This window comes from Hemitrygon akajei, chromosome 2 (assembly GCF_048418815.1).
Source record: "Hemitrygon akajei chromosome 2, sHemAka1.3, whole genome shotgun sequence".
NCBI classification, from domain to species: Eukaryota; Metazoa; Chordata; class Chondrichthyes; order Myliobatiformes; family Dasyatidae; genus Hemitrygon; species Hemitrygon akajei.
This window is the reverse complement of record NC_133125.1, coordinates 61715841-61737722: the sequence shown is the minus strand read 5'-3', so window position 1 is coordinate 61737722 and position 21882 is coordinate 61715841. Positions and strand designations below refer to the sequence as shown.

Below are 21882 nucleotides of genomic sequence, written 5' to 3'. Positions count from 1 at the left end.
GTTTTTATTGCATTTTGGAAAATATCCCAACTTTTCTGGAAATGGGGTTTGTACATGGAAGGTTGAGATTATTCATTTTATTAAGCTAGGATGGCCTACTCTTCTAATTACTTCCCTATTTTACTTTCAAGCATTAAAGTGATGGAAGTTATTGTTGATAGTGTAGCGGGGTGCTACGCGCAGCGCTGAAATTACGACACGGAATCGATAAACTGCAGCCACAGAATCTGTTTATTTCAAAAACACAGTCTTGCTTTAAAGCCTGTCTCCCCCACTCAATACTTCGAGAGGCACGTAACTGAAACCCCTCGAGGCTATCTCCCTTTGTCTCTGGCTCTGGCTAATTGTCCGCCGGTTCGAGTGTGCTAGTAATTGGGTCGCCACATAACCCCCCCCCCCCCAGAACCGGCGATACACCCCCCAATGTCCACAGTCTGGGCTGGACCCTGTTTGGGAGGTCGGCCTCTGCGCCGCAGTGCCGGCAACTCGACCGGTTGCGCCAAGTCCACATGGGCCGGTTTGAGTCGGTCCACCGTGAAAACCTCCTCTCTCCCCCCAACGTCCAGCACGAACGTGAACCCGTCGTTTCTGATCACCGTAAACGGCCCCTTGTAGGGCCGTTGCAGCGGTGGCCGATGCCCGCCCCGTCGTACAAACACAAACTTACAGTTCTGCAGATCTTTGGGTACGCAGGTTGGGTGCTGCCCATGCTGCGAAGTGGGTATGGGGGCCAGGGCACCGAGCCTCTCACGTAGTCTGCCCAGGACCGCTGCGGGTTCTTCCTCTCGCCCCCTTGGGGCTGGTATGAACTCCCCGGGAACGACCAGGGGCGCGCCGTACACCAACTCGGCCGACGACGTGTGCAGATCGTCTTTGGGCGCCGTGCGGACGCCGAGTAGGACCCAGGGAAGCTCGTCCGCCCAGTTAGCTCCTCGCAGGCGCGCCATGAGAGCCGACATCAGGTGGCGGTGGAAACGCTCCACCAATCCGTTCGACTGTGGGTGGTAGGCAGTGGTGTGGTGCAGCTGAGTCCCCAACAGGTTGGCCATCGCTGACCAGAGGCTGGAGGTGAGCTGGGCGCCTCTGTCGGAGGTAATGTGGGCCAGGACACCAAAGCGGGACACCCAGGTGGCGATCAGCGCCCGGGCGCAAGATTCGGAGGTGGTGTCGGTGAGTGGGACCACCTCTGGCCATCTTGTGAACCGGTCCACGATAGTGAGGAGGTGCCGCGCCCCGCGCGACACTGGCAGGGGGCCCACGATATCCACATGAATGTGGTCGAAACGCCGGTGGGTGGGGTGGAACTGCTGCGGCGGGGCCTTGGTGTGTCGCTGCACCTTGGCCGTCTGGCAGTGCAGGCACGTTCTGGCCCAGTCACGGACCTGCTTGCGGAGTCCATGCCAAACGAACCTGCTGGAGACCATCCGGACGGTAGTGCGGATGGAGGGGTGGGCCAAGTTATGAATGGAGTCGAACACACATCGTCGCCAAGGTGCCGGGACGATGGGAGGGGGCTGGCCAGTGGCGACGTCACAGAGTAGGGTCCTCTCACCTGGGCCTACGGGGAGGTCCTGGAGCTGCAAACCGGAGACCGCGGTTCTGTAACACGGGATCTCCTCATCTGCCAGCTGTGCCTCGGCCAGTGCCTCAAAGTCTACCCCTTGGGAAAGGGCGTGAATGTTAGGGCGAGAGAGCGCATCCGCCACGACATTGTCCTTACCCGAGACGTGCCGGACGTCCGTCGTGTATTCAGAGATGTAGGACAGATGGCGCTGCTGGCAGGACGACCAGGGATCGGACACCTTTGTGAATGTAAAGGTAAGCAGTTTGTGGTCCGTGAACGCGGTGAAGGGCCTACCTTCTAAGAAGTACCTGAAATGCCGGATTGCCAGGTATAGCGCCAACAGCTCCCGGTCGAAAGCACTGTATTTGAGCTCGGGTGGCCGCAGGTGTTTGCTGAAAAACGCCAGGGGTTGCCAGCGGCCTGCGATGTGCTGCTCCAGTACCCCACTGACTGCCGTGTTAGATGCGTCCACCGTGAGGGCGGTAGGGACGTCCATTCTGGGGTGCACAAGCATCGTGGCATTCGCCAAGGCATCCTTCGCTTGAATGAAAGCGGCGGCGGACACCTCGTCCCAGGTAATGTCCTTGCCCGGACCGGACAGCAAGGCGAACAGGGGGCGCATGATCCGGGCAGCTGAAGGGAGGAAGCAGTGGTAGAAATTGACCATACCTACGAATTCCTGGAGGCCTTTGACCGTGGTGGGTTGGGGGAAATGGCGGACCGCATCTACCTTAGCGGGCAGAGGGGTTGCCCCGTCTGTGGTAATCCTGTGGCCCAGGAAGTCAATGGTGTCGAGCCCGAACTGGCATTTGGCCAGGTTGATCGTTAGACCGTAGTCACTCAGCCGGGCAAAGAGTTGTCGGAGGTGGGACAGATGCTCCTGACGACTGCTGCTGGCTATGAGGATGTCGTCCAAATAGATGAAAGCGAAGTCCAGGTCGCATCCCACCACGTCCATCAACCGCTGGAACGTCTGTGCGGCATTCTTCAGGCCGAACGGCATGCGGAGGAACTCAAAAAGGCCGAACGGGGTGATGAGAGCCGTTTTGGGGATGTCGTCCGGATGCATCGGGATTTGATGGTATCCGCGGATGAGGTCTACCTTGGAGAAGATCCGCGCGCCGTGCAGGTTTGCTGCAAAGTCCTGAATGTGCGGCACAGGGTAGCGGTCCGGTGTTGTAGCCTCGTTCAGCCTGCGGTAGTCGCCGCACAGTCTGTGCAGGGGAGAGGCCCATGGGCTGTCGGACCGCCGAATGATCCCCAATTCCTCCATCCGCTTGAACTCCTCCTTCGCCAGTCGGAGCTTGTCCGGGGGAAACCGCCGAGCGCGGGCATGGAGGGGTGGTCCCTGGGTCGGGATGTGGTGCTGTACGCCGTGTCGGGGCATGGCTGCAGTGAACTGTGGTGCCAGAACCGATGGGAAATCCACCAGGACCCTGGTGAAGTCGTTGCCGGACAGCGTGATGGAGCCGAGGTGAGGGGCTGGCAACTGGGCTGCACCCAGGGGGAACGTCTGAAAGGTCTCGGCGTGAACCAGTCTCTTCCTGGGCAGGTCGACCAGTAGGCTGTGAGCCCGCAAGAAATCCGCACCCAGAAGCGGTTGGGCTACGGAGGCCAGTGTGAAGTCCCACGTAAACTTGCTGGAGCCGAACCGTAGCTGCACCGGACGGGTGCCATAGGTCCTTATCGTGCTGCCGTTCGCGGCCCGTAGGGGGGGACCCGGCGCCCTGCTGCGGGTGTCGTAACTCGTTGGAGGTAAGACGCTGATCTCGGCACCGGTGTCGACCAAAAACCGGCGACCCGACTGTTTGTCCCAGACATACAGGAGGCTATCCCGATGGCCAGCCGTCGTAGCCATCAGCGACGGCTGGCCCTGGCGTTTCCCGGGAACTGGCAGGGTGGGCGACAACGGCGGGCTTCTGCGCCCCACCGCTGGTGGTAGAAACACCATTGCTCGTTGGGCTCCACACCCCGGCCTCTGGGTTTAGCGGGCTCTGCGGCCGGGCCTGGACTGGTTTGCTGCTGGGAGCGTGGCCGGGTGATCTGTGCGATGGACGCCCCACTCACCTTCTTGGCGTTCCACAGCACGTCCGCCCGGGCTGCCACCTTCCGGGGGTCGCTGAAATCCGCGTCGGACAGCAGCAGGCGTATGTCCTCGGGCAGCTGCTCCAGAAATGCCTGCTCAAACATGAGGCAGGGTGTGTGTCCGTCGGCCAGAGACAACATCTCATTCATTAAAGCTGATGGAGGCCTGGCTCCCAAGCCATCCAGGTGCAGTAAACGGGCAGCTCGCTCGCGGCGGGAGAGCCCGAAAGTCGCTATGAGCAGGGCTTTGAATTCTGTGTACTTGCCGTCCGCCGGGGGAGACTGTACGAACTCCGCGACCTGGGCCGCTGTGTCCTGGTCGAGGGAGCTCACCACGTAGTAGTAACGGGTATCCTCTGAGGTTATTTGCCGAACATGGAATTGGGCTTCTGCTTGCTGAAACCATAGGTGAGGTTGTAGCGTCCAGAAGCTTGGCAGCTTCAAGGAAACCGCGTTAACAAACGCAGCGTCTGCCATCTCCGGTCCAAAAAAAACGTTTGGACCGTCGGGGTCACCAATGTAGCGGGGTGCTATGCGGAGCGCTGAAATTACGACACGGAGTCGATAAACTGCAGCCACAGAATCTGTTTATTTCAAAAACACAGTCTTGCTTTAAAGCCTGTCTCCCCCACTCGATACTTCAAGAGGCACGTAACTGAAACCCCTCGAGGCTATCTCCCTTTGTCTCTGGCTCTGGCTAATTGTCAGCCGGTTCGAGTGAGCTAGTAATTGGGTCGCCACAATAGTGCCATTAGGCAGCACTTATTCCCAATGCAAGGGGACCTTATGCTCGGTTTCCTTCCAAAATGTGGCTCTTTTTCTGCCACAAATACTGCTCAGCCCAATGAGATCCTCAAACAGATTGTTATTCCAGCATTTAGAGTCTCTCGTCTCCACTGTACTTACTCCTATTGAACAACTTATTCAAATGACCCGCAATTTGAATTATGCCAAGATAGCTTGGTTCAAGGCTACATCACAGCCATGGTCCAAGAAAAAGCCAAATTCCAGATGTGATTCGAGAGTGACAGTCACATATTGACAGAGTGGCATTAAGGCATCCCAATAAATCTGAATTCAATGGATAGTAAATAGAAAATAGAAATTGGAGTCACATCTCACACCAAGCAAGATGGTAATCATTATCACAGGTCAATTATACCAAAACTAGGATGTGACCACACGAGTTCCTAAGGGACCAGAAACTGGGCAAAACCAGCCTTGCCAGTACTGTGGCTTCATCATCCGACAGAAGCTGGATATCCTGAAGACAGTGATTTATCTTCTAATATCCAAAGCTCTTCCCAAGGCTCAATGCAGGAGTGTGAAAGAATGCATTCCAATTATCTGAATGAGTGAAGTACCTACAACTCTTAAAAAAGCTCAGGACCATTCTGGAGAAATCAACTTACATAACCATCACCCCATCAACCACAATTAACATTCATTACCTCCACCACTGGTACACCGTGTAACATTGACAAAGTGTACCGCAGTTACTTGCCCAGGGCACTCCAATAGATCATCATACATCAGTAAGACCACTGATTGAAAAGAACATTACTACCTGAAGTCTGGAGCTCAAAACGTTACTACCTGAAGCTCCCACCAAGTCTGGAGCTCAAAACATTTTGCTGGATCCAAATTCTGGAACACGATACCCGAATGATACTGAAGCTTGACCAGAAGGGCAACAATTTAAGATGGTGGTTTACCATTCACCTTCCGAGGGCAATTTGCAATGGAAAATAAGTGTTGATTTAGCTGCACTGAAAGTACATTGCAAAAAGCTATTACAAGGTGCCTACAGAAGGCATCTTCTGGCATCCTGTTAATCCTAGTAAAGATGAGGATAGAAAAGTAAAATGAATGACTGCAAAGCTGGAGAACTAATAAAGGAGGGAATTTTGATTCTGGGAGCATGGGGACAAGATCTGGGGATGGTGGTCAGGTTTGTATCCAGAACTGATGCCCTCATTGTTGGGGAAGATATACACCAGGATGGGAAAAACAAGCATGGGAAGACACGGATGAAACAGAAAAGTTAAAAGATGGTAGCATAAGCACCAAGAGACAAACAGAGCCAAAATGTGGAATAGTATCAATGAGTACAGAAGTGAAAAAAAAGTCCTAAAGACACTATCTCAAAGTGCAGAATATTCACAATAAGGTGGATGTATTAACTGTGCAAAATAGAGATGGTTATAATAGCTGTAATTGCAGACACACAGTGACAGGGTGACCAAGGATAGGAAGAGAACATGCAGGAGGTATACTGAAAGTTTAAAAAGTACAGGCAAAAAGTGGAAGGGGTTCTTAGTAAAAGAGGAAATCATGGTAAAAGCAAGCAAAGAGATAGCTTAGAAAATCCTAATGTAACATCTGTATGGGTAGAGGAAATAAACATCAAGGGCAGAGAAAGTTGGCAGGCATTACATACACACCCTGAACAGTAGTGGCATAGAGAACGGCATTAAATAGAAAATTAGAGATGCATGTGATAAAGAGTAAATTATGGATTGCTTTAGTCTCCATTAAGATTTGAAAAAAAATTACCAACTATACTAGAAGAGGAATTCCTCCTCCATTCAAGATTATTTTTTGTATCAATAACCTGAGGGGCCAATTAGAGAACAGGCCATTCTGAATTGGGTATCATTAATCAATCAATTTGTTCAATACAAGAGTGTAGGATCCCCTAAACTGAAGGACAACCATGACGTGATAGAATTCTCCATTAAGATATAAAGTGAGAGAATTGACTCTGACATGGGACTTTAAAATCTAAATAAAAGGTAACTATGGAAGCATGAGACACAAGTTGTCTATGATAATTTGAAGAATGTTACTTGGAGTTAACTGTGGATAGACAATGATGAGCATTTCAAGAGGATACAGAGGACACAGACAAATTACAGGGATCGTTCGATCATGTCTGGCGCAAAAATAAAAATTAGGAGGGATGAACTGTGGCTTAACAGAGAAATTCAGGACAGTATTAAATCCAAGGAAAAAAATGTAAAGTGGCCAGAGAGATCAGCAGATGCAAGTATTAAGGGAACCCTTGAATTCAGCACAGGAAGATAAAGAAACTGACTCAGAAAGGGAAAACAGTGAGACAGTAAGCTTGTTGATGATAAATTACCGTTAAAAAAAACTTCAAAATAATTCTGAAGAGAAAAGTTCTGCAAAGATAAGTGTAAATCCTTTGGAGTGAAAATCAGAGGAATTTATCATGGGGAATAAAGAAATGGCAAACCAATTAAATGTATACTTTGATTAGCTTTTTTTCAAAAAAGTACATAAATAACCTCTCAAAAATTATAAGAGCATTAGGAGCATGAGGGAGGAAAAGAACAAACTCTGTACTAGTTGGAAACGGTGCTTAGGAAATTCAGAGGATTGAGAGTTGATGAATCTTCAGGAACTGAATCTACATGTCCGAGTTTGAAGAAAGGGGCTTAGAAACACCAGAGTCCTTGCTGGACATTTTCGCTAGACTAGTGGTCGTCAACCCATCAATCGCGATTGACTGGTCGATCTTTGAGACTTTCCCAGTAGATCCCGAAAAAAAAGAAAAATAGATACACAAATACTGTTGAGAGATTGTTACCCGATTGCGGGGTTTTAGTTCCGTTCTTTCTGCCCAGTGCACATGCGCATAGCTCCCCCGCACTACACAGTGAACTTCAGTGGTCCCCAACCACTGGGCCGCGAGGAAACAATACGAGTCAGCTGCACCTTTCCTCATTCACTGTCACGCCCACTGTTGAATTTGAACCCACACGGGGTCATCAGTCGCCTAAATGCAGTGACACCCTCGACAAAAGAACCACTGATTCTATTGGCCTGGAGCACGGCCAGCGGGAAGTGCCGATACTACTGGCCGGGAGCGTGACCAGCGAGAACTGATGATGCTACCGGCCTGGAGCGTGAACGGATGGGCGCCGCCTCTAAACCTGTTTAGTACACCGAATGTTCGTGGGGCATCCGGTGCTAAAATACAGTCTTCCCTCCTTATCCGTGGATTCAACCAACCGCAGATTGGGAAAACCCAGAAGTTCTCTCTCCAGCACTCGTTGTTTGAGCATGTACAGACTATTTTTTCTTGTCATTATTCCCTAAACAGTACAGTATAACAACTATTTACATAGTATTTACATTGCATTAGGTACAATAAGAAATCTAGAAATGACTTAAAAGTACAGGCAGTCCCCGGGTTATGAATGAGTTCCATTCCTGAGTCCGCCTTTAAGTTGGATTTGAAGTTGGAACAGGTACATTTGGTATTATTTAACGTCAGTTAGTCAAATGTTTTTCTTAGTATATAGTACATATTTTACCTTTCTATGCATATAAAACACTTAAGAAACATACGTATTTCAATAATTAAACCACTGCGTTGCTTAGTAATAATTGTAGCTATATCAGAGTAGGGCCTTTCACATGCTCCATTAAAATTGTTCCGATCGTTGACCGACTGTAGCCTAATGCTTCTCAATGACCGATGGCGTTTCACCTCTTTCCAATCGCTTTATTACTTCCACCTTATTTTCAATTGCGATCGTGATTAATTTCGTGATTAACACCGCGGATTCAGAGCTACGCCGGGTCCTAATGCCGACCGCTCTGAACATGTTAAATAACGTCCGGGGTTCCGCTGGGTCCTAAAGACCACTACACTGATTCAGGTTAAATAAGGGACTTGAGAATCCACAATTTTTGGCATCCGCAGGGGGTTTCGGAACCAATCCCCTGTGGATAAGGAGGGCCGACTGTATTCGCAGGCAACCTAATGCGGGCTCAAGGTTTCGTAAGTATCAGAGCAGCTACCTCGCTGCAATCTACTGAAACAAACTTTTGTCAACCAATAGATCCTACAAGGGGGGCGGGCGTGGGCCTGTCACTCTCCTTGCTCGGTCACTCTCTCCGGACTGCGACCGCCGCAGCCCCAGTATGGGGACCTCCAGCCCCGACCTTATCCTCTCACCTCACCCACAATCAGCCGCACCTGGCCAAGGCGTTTGGCAGCGGGCAGAGGCTGGAGTTCGGGCCGGGAGGCTGTCTAATGAGGTAATTAAGCCCTCAAAACTGCTTCGGTACCTTGAGTCCAAGCACTCTGCACTTAAAGACGAACCCGCTGAGTTTTTTCAGCGGCAAAAACATGAGCAACGTGGGACGGCAGCTAAGTGCCGAGAGCCGCGAAAACTAAATTGTGGAATAGACTGGACATAAGGAACCTGCTTATTCCCGTCGTGTTTAACACCCCCCACCCGTCGGCCAGTCCGCAAGAATATTGTCAATATTAAACCGGTCCGCGGTGCAAAAAAGGGTGGGTACCCCTGGTGTTTATGCATTATTTCTACCTCCAGGTTGCGGGGTTTTACTTCTGGTCTTTCTGCCCCAGTGTGCATGCATGCAACAAATCAATTTGGAGTCGATCTCACCTTTCACTAAGGCCGAGGTAGGGTATCTTGGGCTTAAAAAGGTTGGTGACCACTACTCTAGACTAAATCACTTCCAATGAATTAAGGTAGCTTTGTAGCCCTATTATTTATAAAAGGCAAAGAGATTGAAAAAAAAACAAACAAGAATTAACAGTAGTAAGAAAGAAAATACTTATTATTAAAGCAGTGCATTTGGAAAGCAGGATCAAAGTCAACAGAATTTAGGAAAGAAAAACTGTATGTGACAAGTCTAATGGAATGTTTTGACTCTGAAAATTCGTATAGTGTATTTGGACTTGGAGGCGGCTTTTTAATGAGATCCCCCTTACAAGATTGGTATGCAACATTAAAGGCACAGATACTGACACAAACAGAACTGGTTGGCAAACAGAAAACAGTCAAAAAATAATAGATATTTTTCCAAGTCACAGGCAGTGACTTGAAGGGAATTGTGGAAATCAGTGCTAGAACCTCAGTCATTAACAGCAGACATCAAGTTAGATGAAGGAGTTAATTTAAAAAAAGTTTTCACTCTCAAACTAGGTGAGATGTAGGCAGGCGGATAGAGAAACTTCTGTTTGATTTTGGACGAGTTAAGAAAATGAGAAAATAAAATGCATAGCAAGAGCAACATATAGCAGATAAATATGAGGGTTATCAACTCTGATAGTACAAACAGAAAGACAGTTATCTGAATGCTGACATATTGGGAAATAAAGTGTAATGAGGTCTGGATATCCTTGGGTATCAACCATTGAAATTAAGCATATAGCTGCAACTGACAAAAAAGGTGGAAAATGGAATCATCCCCTAAAGCATGAGGGTGTTTGAGTACAAGAGCAGAAACATCATGCTGCTATCATGCACACTTTGCTGAAATCACACCGAGTATTCTGTGCAGTTTTAATCTCATATCCAAGGAAGGATGTTCTTGCAATGAAGGCTCATCAGATTGAAAGACTCATATTCTCTGCATTTCAGAATAAAGAGGGAGGGGATCTCACAAAGCCCCAACGTTTTTGAATAAGACTAGTAAGCCTAGGTGGAGAAAGGATAACCTTGGTGGGGAAATCCATAGCCTAATGCAAGGAAAAGGGATAAACCATACAGGGCCAAGATTGGGAAACATTCCTTCATCTAGAGCGGTGGGCCCATTGAATTCAGAAAACAGTTGAAACAAAAGTCAATAAGTATGACTCAAAACTTGGATATGTTTCTCAGGGCTAAAGTGATCAAGAATACAAGGACAACGCAGGAACGGTTTACTGAGTTTGGATGATTAGCTGTGATCATGCTGAATAGCAAAGCATGCTCAAGATGCCAAATGACCAAGTCTTGTCCCTAACCCTCATTTATATGTGAAATAAATGTTTCCATACTAATTCCTCTTCATCTTTTAAGTTAAACTACATTTCTCAGTTTAGAGGAACAATCTAGTTTTGAGAACGCACAGGCTTACTAATACTAGGAGAAAAGACACTTGCATTGATCTCAATTGGGTCAGAAACCTGATATCACAGTCCCTTGTACATTCCAATGTCATATATTCTTAGAAGAGCTGCATGACAAAAAGATAAATACGGTCCATCTAATTGATACGCTACCCCCCTGTAGATGAAGAATAGCAAACAAGAATCTCTGTCTAAAGGCACATCAATCAACATCACAACAGCAATAACTTTGGGAACCAACGTTCCAAAGTCACTTGCTCCTCCCAAGCATAATCTGCATATCACTAGTTTCCAATGACTAATTCCCAGAATATAATTTTCTGAAGAAAAACTTCCCTGGAGAAGCAGCTTCAGACATGGACTACACACTCACTAAATATTGACTCTGCGGATTAGTTTTCAATTTACCCACCTTCAAAGACAGCCTGTCAAATCTACTGTGAGGAAAAAGTAAAAAAAAAAATCATGATTGATATTTAACTATTCCCTCGAGAAGCCTGAACCCAAAATCATATTAATCACCACCAAGAACATACTGAATTTACAGGTTGAAAATAGAGACCGTCATCTTTCAGCTGCCCCCTTCTGTAATATGTAAATAATTACTTAAGGTTACCCATAGCCCTCTATTTTTCTAAGCTCCATGTATCTATCTAGGAGACCCTATTGTATCTGCCTCCACCATCGCCAGCAGCCCATTCCATCCCCTCACCACTCTCTGCGTAAAAAACTTACCCCGATTTCTCCTCTGTACCCACTTCCAAGCACCTTAAAACTATGTCCTCTCGTGCTAACCATTTCAGCCCTGGGAAAAAGCCTGACTACCCACCATGATCAATGCCTCATCATCTTATACACCTCTATTGGGTCACCTGTGATAATCTGTCACTCCAAGGAGAAAAGGCCAAGTTCACTCAACCGATTCTCTTAAGGCATGCTCTCCAATCCAGGCAACATCCTTGTAAATCTCCTCTGCACCCTTTCTACAGGTTCCACATACTTCCTGTAGTGAGGTGACCAGAATTGAGCACAGTACTCCAAGTGGGGTCTAACCAGGGCCCTATATAGTTGCAACATTACCTCTCGGCTCTTAAACTCAATCCCATGACTGATGAAGGCCAATGCACCGTTTGCCTTCTTAATCAGAGTCAACCTGTGCAGCAGCTTTGAGCGTCCTATGGACTCTGACCCAAAGATCCCTCTGATCCTCCACACTGCCATGAGTCTTACCATTAATACTTTATTCTGCCATCATATCTGACCTACCAAAATGAACCACTTCACACTTATCTGGGTTGAACTCCATCTGCCACTTCTCAGCCCAGTTTTGCATCCTATTGATGTCCCACTGTAACTTGACAGCCCTCCACACTATCCACAACACCCCCAACCTTTGTGTCATCAACAAATTTACTAACCCATCCCTCCACTTCCTCATCCAGGTCATTTATAAAAATCATGAAGAGTAAGGGTCCTAGAACAGATCCCTGAGGCACTCCACTGGTGACCGACCTCCATGCAGACTATGACCCGTCTACAACCATTCTTTGCCTTCTGTGGGCAAGCGAGTTCTGGATTCACAAAGCAATGTCCCCTTGGATCCCATGCCTCCTTACTTTCTCAATAAACCTTGAATGGGGTACCTTATCAAATGTCTTGCTGAAATCCATATATAAACTACATCTACTGCTCTACCTTCATCAACGCGTTTAGTCACATCCTCAAAAAATTCAATCAGGCTCATAAGGCATGACCTGCCTTTGACAAAGCCATGCTGACTATTCCTAATCATATTGCGCCTCTCCAAATGTTCATAAATCCTGCCTCTCAGGATCTTCTCCATCAACTTACCAATCACTGAAGTAAGACTCACTGGTCTATATATTTCCTGGGCTATCTCTACTCCCTTTCTTGAAGGGAACAACATCTGCAACCTTCCAATCCTCTGGAACTTCCCCCATTCCCATTGATGATGCAAAAATCACCACCAGAGGCTCAGCAATCTCCTCCCTCGCCTCCCACAGTAGCCTAGGGTACATAGTGTCTGGTCCCGGAGACTTATCCAACTTGATACTTTCCAAAAGCTCCAGAACATCCCCTTTCTTAATGTCATATGCTCAAGCTTTTCAATCCATTGCAAGTCATCCCTACAATCGCCAAGATGCTTTTCCATAGTGAATACTGAAGCAAAGTATTCATTAAGTACCTCAGCTATCTCCTCCGGTTCCATGCACTCTTTTCCACTGTCACACTTGATTGGTCCTATTCTCTTATGTCTTATCCTCTTGCTCTTCACATACTTGGAGAAAGTCTTGGAGTTTTCCTTAATCCTGCTTGCCAAGGCCTTCTCATGCCCCTTCTGGCTCTCCCAATTTCATTCTGAAGCTCATTCCTGCTAGCCTTATAATCTTCTAGATCTCTATCATTATCTTTTTTTTGAACCTTTCGTAAGCTTTTCTTTACTTCTTGACTTGATTTTCAACAGCCTTTGTACACCATGGTTCTTGTACCCTACCATCCTTTCCATCTCATTGGAACATACCTATGCAGAACTCCACACAAATATCCCCTGCATATTTGCCACATTTCTTCTGTACATTTCCCTGAGAACATCTGTCCCTAATTTATGCTTCCAAGTTCCTGCCTGATAGCTTCATATTTCCCCTTACTCAATTAACTAACTTGTTAACTTTCCTGTTCCTATCCCTCTCCAATGCTATGGTAAAGGAGATAGAATTGTGTTCACTATCTCCAAAATGCTCTCCCACTGAGAGATCTGACACCTGACCAGGTTCATTTCCCAATACCAGATCAAGTACAGCCTCTCCTCTTGTAGGCTTATCTACATATTGTGTCAGGAAACCTTCCTGAACACACCTAACAAACTCCACCCCATCTAACCCCCTCACTCCAGGGAGAAGCTAATCAATATTTGGGAAATTAAAATCTCCCACCATGACAACCCTATTATTATTATTACACCTTTCCATAATATGTCTCCCTATCTGCTCCTCAATGTCCCTGTTACTATTGGGTGGTCTATAAAAAACACCCAGTGGAGTTATTGACCCCTTCCTGTTTCTAACATCCACCCACAGAGACTCAGTAGATAATCCCTCCATGACTTCCTCCTTTTCTGCAGCTGTGACACTATCTCTGATAAGCAATGCCACACCCCCACCTCTTTTGCCTCCCTGCCTGTCCTTTCTGAAACATCTAAAACACGGCACTTGAAGTAGCCATTCCTACCCCTGAGCCATCCAAGTCTGTCATGGCCACAACATCACAACTCCAAGTACTGATCCACACTCTAAGTTCATCTGCTTTGTTCAACCCACTCCTTGCCTTAAAATAGACACATTTCAAACCATCAATCTGAGTGCATCCCTTCTCTATCACCTGCCTATCCTCCCTCTCACACTGCTTCCAAGCTTTCTCTATTTGTGAGGAAGCATTCTCTAAATTCCCACAATCTTTTAGGGAAAAGTGATTTCCTCCAATTTCTATATGAAATTTATTTGCGACTACTTTATTTTTGAGACCATTAATTATCTGCCACATGGCTGAAATATTTTTTATCAAATACATAAACTACGCAATTAAATTTATTCTGGGGAGGAAGAAAAGAGATTGAAATGAAAAGCAAAACTGAAATAATAAGCAGAGAAAGATATTCATGATTAAGAATTTCTGGAATTTTACCCATCTGTTCATTTTCAGTCTAAACCAAATCAATCTACCACCTTTTTTACCCCCCCCCCCCCCCCCAGATCATCACTACAGATTTTTTTTGCTCTTGCACGATGCTCATTAGGTTTGGAGATCTAGTCCAGTACTCCAATTACAGGTTTTCAATTTCATCCATCTTGGAAACAGCCCAATTATTTTGGTACTGCCCCATTTACTTCCATTAGTGTTTAAGATAACACCTCCAAGAACACTTTTTTCTACTTCTTTTAGGCAATTATCTTATGATCTTAATCCTATTAATACCACCATATTAAAATTAGTTTGCATTTGCTCAGCATAAGTACATTACTCTCGCCCTCTAGTTTCTTTCATCATTTCAACAACTTGGAAATACTTCTTGCCACTGAATCTAGTCACACCAAAAAACTCTTGAGTATTACTTCCGAGCTACTGTCAATCTATATGGCTGGCCTGAGGCGTAAAAGTTGTTGAAATGATGAAAGAAACTAGAGGGCAAGAGTAATGTACTAATGCTGAGCAAATGCAAACTAATTTTAATATGGTGGTATTAATAGGATTAAGATCATAAGATAATTGCCTAAAAGTAGTAGAAAAAAGTGTTCTTTAGGAGCATAAGACTATCATTGATCCAAGAAAAGCTCAGTGAAATCAAAATGTATCAAACTTACAACACTACTCTTACCATCACTTTAAAACTTCCTCAAAGAGTTTAATAAGGTTAGTTAATTATGATCTTCTTCTGGGCTGTGTCCAGAACACTGCCCAGAAGGCGGCAATCACAAACCACTTCTGTAGAAAAACTTGCCAAGAACAATCATGGTCATGGCCATGGTCATCATACGACAAGGACAAGAACAAGTATGAACCTATTCTCTTGATAATTATGTCAATTATTCATGCTTTTTAAAAAATATTCTATGTTTAGCAGGTCAGGCAGAATCCAAAAGGAAGAGAATGGAGTTAATACTTCAAAATTCTGATTCTAATTTAAGCTCATTTGTGCCCTCACTCTTGTTCTCTCTGTAGATACTGCCTAAGCTGTTGAGATGTTCACAATTTTGTATGTTTATTTCAGAGTTTCAACATATGCTTTGTGTTTCCTGAACACTTGTATTGCTGTTCGCTATCCGCCGGAACTTTGGTTAATTTCTTTCTATGATGCATTTTAATAAGCATGTTATAGGTGCCTTTAATACCTCTACGCTAACCTCTCAAATTGCACAGAATCCATTTTATGTACTGTATTGCTATATTGTCCAGGTTTGATTGGTTTAGTAGCTTTTGCCTTTTTATCTTAACTACCTTTAAACATCTTCCAATAACATACCAACCTTGTTTATCTCTCTGATAAACACCCAAGATCCTATTTAATATTCTTTCATTTCACTATAATGTAATTGCTTTTCCCTTGGAGATACTAACTTTTAGTTATTTTAAACTTACCTTTCTGTAGTTCAAATTTATTGTCATTCAGAAGTACACATGTATATGGCTAAATGAAACAATGTCCCTGTCTATGGTGCAAACACAGCTCATTTATCACATCAAGCATGTAAAATATTAACAGATAAAAAGTACTCTAAAGATTTGAATACTGTACATATTGTATTAATCAGCATTTTAATTTTGCAGTTTTATCCCCCTCTTAAATTTTTCCCCTGAATACTGCCATGCATTTTGGATTTTGTACTTTATATTTTATTTCAATTTAACACAATCTTTCTTTATGCCAAAGGAATTTTGCAAATACTTGCTCTTCAGCTGAGATATAATTGATCCCAAAATCCAATGATTTACCAATCCATATCCATTATATCAGCCTCTTGCCAAAATAACTATTACCTTGAAGTTTCTCTCTCTGCTCTCAAGCATTTCATAACATTTTCACAAGCAACAAGTTCACTTCTTACATAGTAAGAAGAAGAATGTAGAAGGCATGGAACTAATAAATTGCCGCTAACGATTTGGTGGCGGACAAAGACTTTTCAGGGTATTCTGTAGGTCGGTGATATTAAACACTGGCTACAAGTTTTAAGTCATTCATTTGACATCAATATTGACATCGGTCTTCATTGTAATTCCCTATTCATGTGCTGATCTGAAGTTCCAAAAAAAGCGTAGGAAAGGAAAAACAGCACATATTCAGTTGCACCACATATTCTGAAAATAACAGATGTTGCAAGTCTAATAAAACTGTATCTAAAGCACAGATATGATCAAAAAGAAATTAAGCAATTATTTCCTTTCAAACAATTTCTAGTGAAGGTCACCAGAGAGCGAATCAAGAACATGAACAACAATTAATCCTTCCCCTAACCACATATTAAACCCAATTATAACACCTTTGTGCCTCAGTTACATCAACTAGCTTAGCAAAGAATAGAGATTAAATATAGGGCACGACAGATAGAATTAGTTTATCTAAGCACCAACTCTAAGAAACCAGCCACTATCAATTTGAACTTTGATCAAAGTCTACTTTTATCAACGTTCAAAAATCATGAGGTAACTTTCATGTTAGTAACTTATTCCAAAAAAAATTACCTTAACTTCAATAACCTCAAGAACTATCTAGCTCCAATTATTTCCATTTTCACAGAAGTGGCTCACTAAACTACACATTTTGTTACCTTGTCTCGTACATTATGTTTCCTTTTAAAGCACTGCATGCCAAATTACCTATTGACGGCAGCAGATAGAGGCTTACGAATTGAAGTATCCTTGGGTACACCAAAAACTGTTGCATGTACTTTGAAATCTGAAGGCACCTCTCTTCCCAAGCCAGCCATTGTTCCTTGCATGCTTCCTTTTCCTCTTGTAACACTATTTGTCTTCCAGGTCCCCTTTCCTGGCTGGTTAGAGTAATCTGGTTGTCTTAATGTTTCCTTAGGTTTTCCTGTGGAATAAGAAGGGCACATTTAAAAAATGTATCTATAGATCTTAAATAGACAGACTTATTATACAAATCAAATATACACAGAAAGTGATAAATTTAATTTCCAGATGTAAGGTTACAATGTCAACAGAGACTCAACATACAACAGGTAAATCAATTACACCCAAAGTGAGACTTTCTTCCCACTACTCCTTCCTCAAAATAATGATGCAATGACAGTATTAAAATATAATGCAGACCCATACAGATAATTTTAATAAAAAGATCTCACTAGATAGAATCAATTAGTGATGATGCATGGTATCCATTATAATTTGAACCTTGTATGTAGAATTTCACTTAGTAGCAAGTATTTTTACATACATGTTATGAATTTAAGATAATTAATTTAGTTCTAACTTTTCTTATATACCAAGATTAAAATGGACACAACATAGGAAAGGAAACAAAACAGCATATATTCACTTTTCAGGAAATTAATAAAGTACAAAAGTGAATACTCAAAATAGGGATCAAGCTCTGATCTAAAATGAGGACAATTAAAATAAATAAAATTAATGCTACCAGATTAAACTATGGCAGGTAAATGGATTTTCCTCAAGCATTACATCAAATCTTTTGGTATGAATGACTACCTGCCATCAAAATAGGAAAAAACACATCAAGAGAGTCTAATTGACAAGAATAAAAATATCAGCAGGAAAAATCAACAAGAAATATGAGGGGGGGGGGGGGGGAGACTTCAGCTGCACAAGTATGGAGAATAAGACATGGACATGGTTTGAAAGACAGGTTCTTCTATCTCCTGGATGGATGTCCTTGCAAACCACCTACACTTCAACATGCTGAAATTACATTAAAAATTGCCAGAGTATACAGTTGAAACAAAGCAGCTATGTTTAAAAGATAGAAGAACTTAGTAAGCCAAGCTGCATCCATGGAAAAGAGGTATTTCTTTTCCACAGATGCTTCCTGACCTGCTGAGTTTCAGCATTTTGTGCGTGCTGCTTTGGATTTCCAGCATCTGCAGATTTCCTCATGTTTGTGATGTTTGAAAGTTGATTGACCTAGGGAGCCAGTAGTGACAACTATAGAAGAATAGACTTGAAAAAGAAAAAGACAAAACAAATGGCTTAATAACTTTAAAGTGGGATTTTCACAGAAGTAGAAAGCACAATGTTAACAGTCTAATCCTGATATATTGTTGTAATTTTCTACCGCAAGTTCTAAAACATGGCATGTAGGAAGGAAAGAAGCTGACCTGAATTTATAAAGGTGTTTTTCCCGTCATCCGGAGAGGCCAAAAATTGTGACACTCCCAGTGAAATATATTTGAAATACTTTCGTAAAAGGCAAATATGGTCAACAATACTCTGCAGGAATTATTTCAAAAGCAACAGGACAAAAGTATTAATCTACCTTTGGTTGTTTTTGCCAAGAGAAATGTGTTGATCATGACACTGGGGACCCTTATTATCCTTTGGATGGTCAAAATTAATCTAAATGATGGGAAACAGAACTGTACAGCATACAGTTCAGGAAAAAAATCGTGAACCCTTTGCGATTAGCTGGCTTTCTGCTTTAATCACTCATTAAAAAAATGCGGTCTGATCTTCATCCAAGTCACAATAATAGACAAACACAATCTGCCTAAACTAGTAACACACAAACAATTGTGCTTTTCATGTCTTTATTGAACACTCACAAACCAGGCTAAAAAAAAAAGTGAACCCTTGCATTGAACAACTGGTAGAACCTCCTTTAACAGCAAACCTCCACCGAACATTTCCTGTAACTGCTGATCAGATTTGCACAATGGCAAGGTGGAATTCTAGACTATTCCTCAATACAAAACTGTTTTAGTTCATCAATATTTATGGAATACCTTGCATGAACAGCCCTCTTCAGGCATTGCCACAGCATCTCAATTGAGTTGGCCATTCTGACTTGGCCATTCCAAAACACAGATTTTCTTCTTTTTAAACCAAATGTTGATCTACTCGTGTTTTGGATCATTGTCCTGTTGCATCACTCAACTTCTACTAAGCTTCAGGTGATGGACTGCTACCCTGACATTCTCCTGTAAAATGTCTTGATGCAATTTTGAATTCATTGTTCCCTCAACGATTGCAAATTGTGCAAGCCCCAAGGCAGCAAAGCAGCCCCAAACCACCTAGCTTCACAGTTGGGATGAGGTTTTGGTGTTGGTGTGCAGTGCCCTTTTTCCTCCAAACATATTGGTGTATATTTCTGCCAAAAAATTCTACTTTTGTCTCATCTGTCCACAGAACACTGTCACAGAAGAGTTGTGAAACATCCAGGTGGTCTTTTGCAAACTTGAGACGCGCAGCAATGTTTATTTTTTGGACAGCAATGGTTTCTTCCAGGGTGTCCTTCCATGAATACCATTCTTGTTGAGTGTTTTTCTTATAGTGGACAGATGAACAGAGACTTTAACAAGTTAAATTAATGATCAAATCAAATATTATTATTTTCTTCTTTGATAGACTCTTAGGATCAGCAGACTTACTTCCACCACTCCAGTTTTGTGGATTTCAAGGTAACTAACAGAAGCCAAACATGACAGACTCCTTCACAGGTGGGATAAGATGTACCTGATAAGACAAGCTAGTGGCACTTAATCTGTCATTTTTGCAAAGTCTGCCCGTTCCTGATGCAGACTCAAGGTTCTCAATATAATCGCAAACATTGTTCTTCCGTTGAGTGCTGTGTCAGTGATTTCCAGAGTTAGTGGGAACAGTGCATTTTCCTCCTCAATGATTTTTGAATTTTTTCCTCCATTCATCTCTTTTCCATTCTGTCCTCAAAAGGCCTGCTTTGGGAGTCTGGTTTGAGCAGGCAACCAATGTGGCCACTCAAGAAAGCCAAATGAGTACAATTAAAGAATCAATACTGGGATGCTGGCTTGGAAGTGCACAATCACTTTAGTTAGCTTATTCTTCTGGTACATTTGGAGACTTTTCCAAATACAGTACGACAAATAAACGCTCTCAAGAACAGATAAGCCGGTAGGGACCACTGCTAAGGCAGACCACCAGTTATGTGTTACATCAAGATCATGAGCAAAGGTTATAAATCGGACTTTGACAAGAAGTACCGTAGCTCTTGAGATTCAGGAATTGGTTAACATTTTCCTTCATTGTGGAGGGCAGTGTCATGCAGCAGATAAAGACTCGGGAGCAGGCAGCATCCCTACTGAATTTTAAAATTTCAGTCACATGTCCACAATCTCATTAGCCACATCCAGGGGAAAAAAGGACACAACAATGGAACTCTGAGGAATCCCACTATAATCATCTTCAATAAGAGAGTTGAGCCCAAATGTGGCAAATGCAGACTAAGAATTTACAGGAGTAGAAAGTGACATTATAACACTCCACTTATACTATAAATAAAAGGTAGGTGCCCAAAATGAACAATTTCAAACAAAGGTATACTAGCAACATATAGGTAGTGTTACGAATCCCGTAACTGGGTATCTTACCAGCAAAGATAGGAGTATCCATTGAAGTCTGATGATACTATTTTTAACAGTATTTATTAGTAAAAATACACAAAAATAATATCAATGCAAATATACAAATATATGTCATCAATACTAAACCTAAAAGTGTGGGTATAATAATAATCAACAAGAAATAAGCTCTATCATTGTCTAGGGGATAATGAATTGTCCGATGGAAATATAAAGTTCAGTTCAGTTCATGCAGGCTCCGGTAGTTGTTGGTCGCTGTGTTGCAATTGTTGGCAGGCGAGGGCGAGGGAGAGGGAGAGAGTAACAGCTATTGACTTGCCGACTTTCCTTTACGATCTTGATCTGTCAATGCGTTGTTGTTGTGGCCATTCACGTATGACCCCTCCGTCCTTTAGCTGGACCGTTCTTCCGTGGCGGACTCGTCACCCAGGCAAGGGTGGACACACGCACACAAGCCCCCACCGGTCTCGTAGTGTCTCTCCTGGTGCGTCTAAGGGGTGTTCCCCAGACCCTACTTTTATCCTCACTCACGGAGTCTCAGGTGTCAATCAGGTTGGGATGATGCAACCCATCAAACCAGTCCCCTCTGGTTGCCCCAAGGGGTTTCAATGAATAGAACAGTACTCAATAAACAATCCTTCTCCATGAGACAATAGTAGTAATCTCTCTTTTTTGTCAATAGGAGACATTCCAACCTGTGGGCCTCTCTCATTAATTTTTCATGAGCATTGTCAATAACAACTGCCTTTTGCTGTTAATCTCTCTCATTTCCTTGGTATCAGACCCAAAATAAGAGCGATTTTGCAATTCTCAAAAAGGGGGGGACTTTGCACCCTTCTGCCCATCAGAGTTGTTCATCATTCGTAACAGTAGTAAAACTATGAAACATCTGGCAATGCTGGAAACACGCAGATTAGGCGTAATATTTCATGTTGAAGACCCTTCGTCATCAGATTCAGGAATAGAGACTGTTTCTGTCACCACAGATGCTGCCTGACCTGTTGAGCATTTCAGTTTTATTTTAAATACCAGAGTTTTAATTCACAGAATTCTACAATTTGGAATGACTCAGATCATAAGGGATAAACATTGAAAGGAGTTAATTATATATTCTACAAAGAAATTGAAAACTACAGATGATCACAGTAAATCACGAGATGGGGAAAGGTAACAAAATTGAATGTAACATGGCAATTCAGAAATGAATTCCAAAAGCAAAGCTTTTCTAAATG

General features: G+C 43.6%; 1 protein-coding gene across 4 annotated transcripts in view; it reads right to left on the bottom strand.

The window, feature by feature from the left end:
• Window positions 1-21882, bottom strand: part of LOC140742078 (tudor domain-containing protein 7-like) — a 157506-nt gene that overhangs the window by 112475 nt on the left and 23149 nt on the right. For all 4 annotated transcript variants that reach the window (XM_073072902.1, XM_073072915.1, XM_073072910.1 and 1 more), the window contains exon 4: window positions 16938-17154. In XM_073072902.1, coding sequence (XP_072929003.1) covers window positions 16938-17154 — 217 coding nt within the window. The remainder of the gene's footprint in view (window positions 1-16937; window positions 17155-21882) is intronic.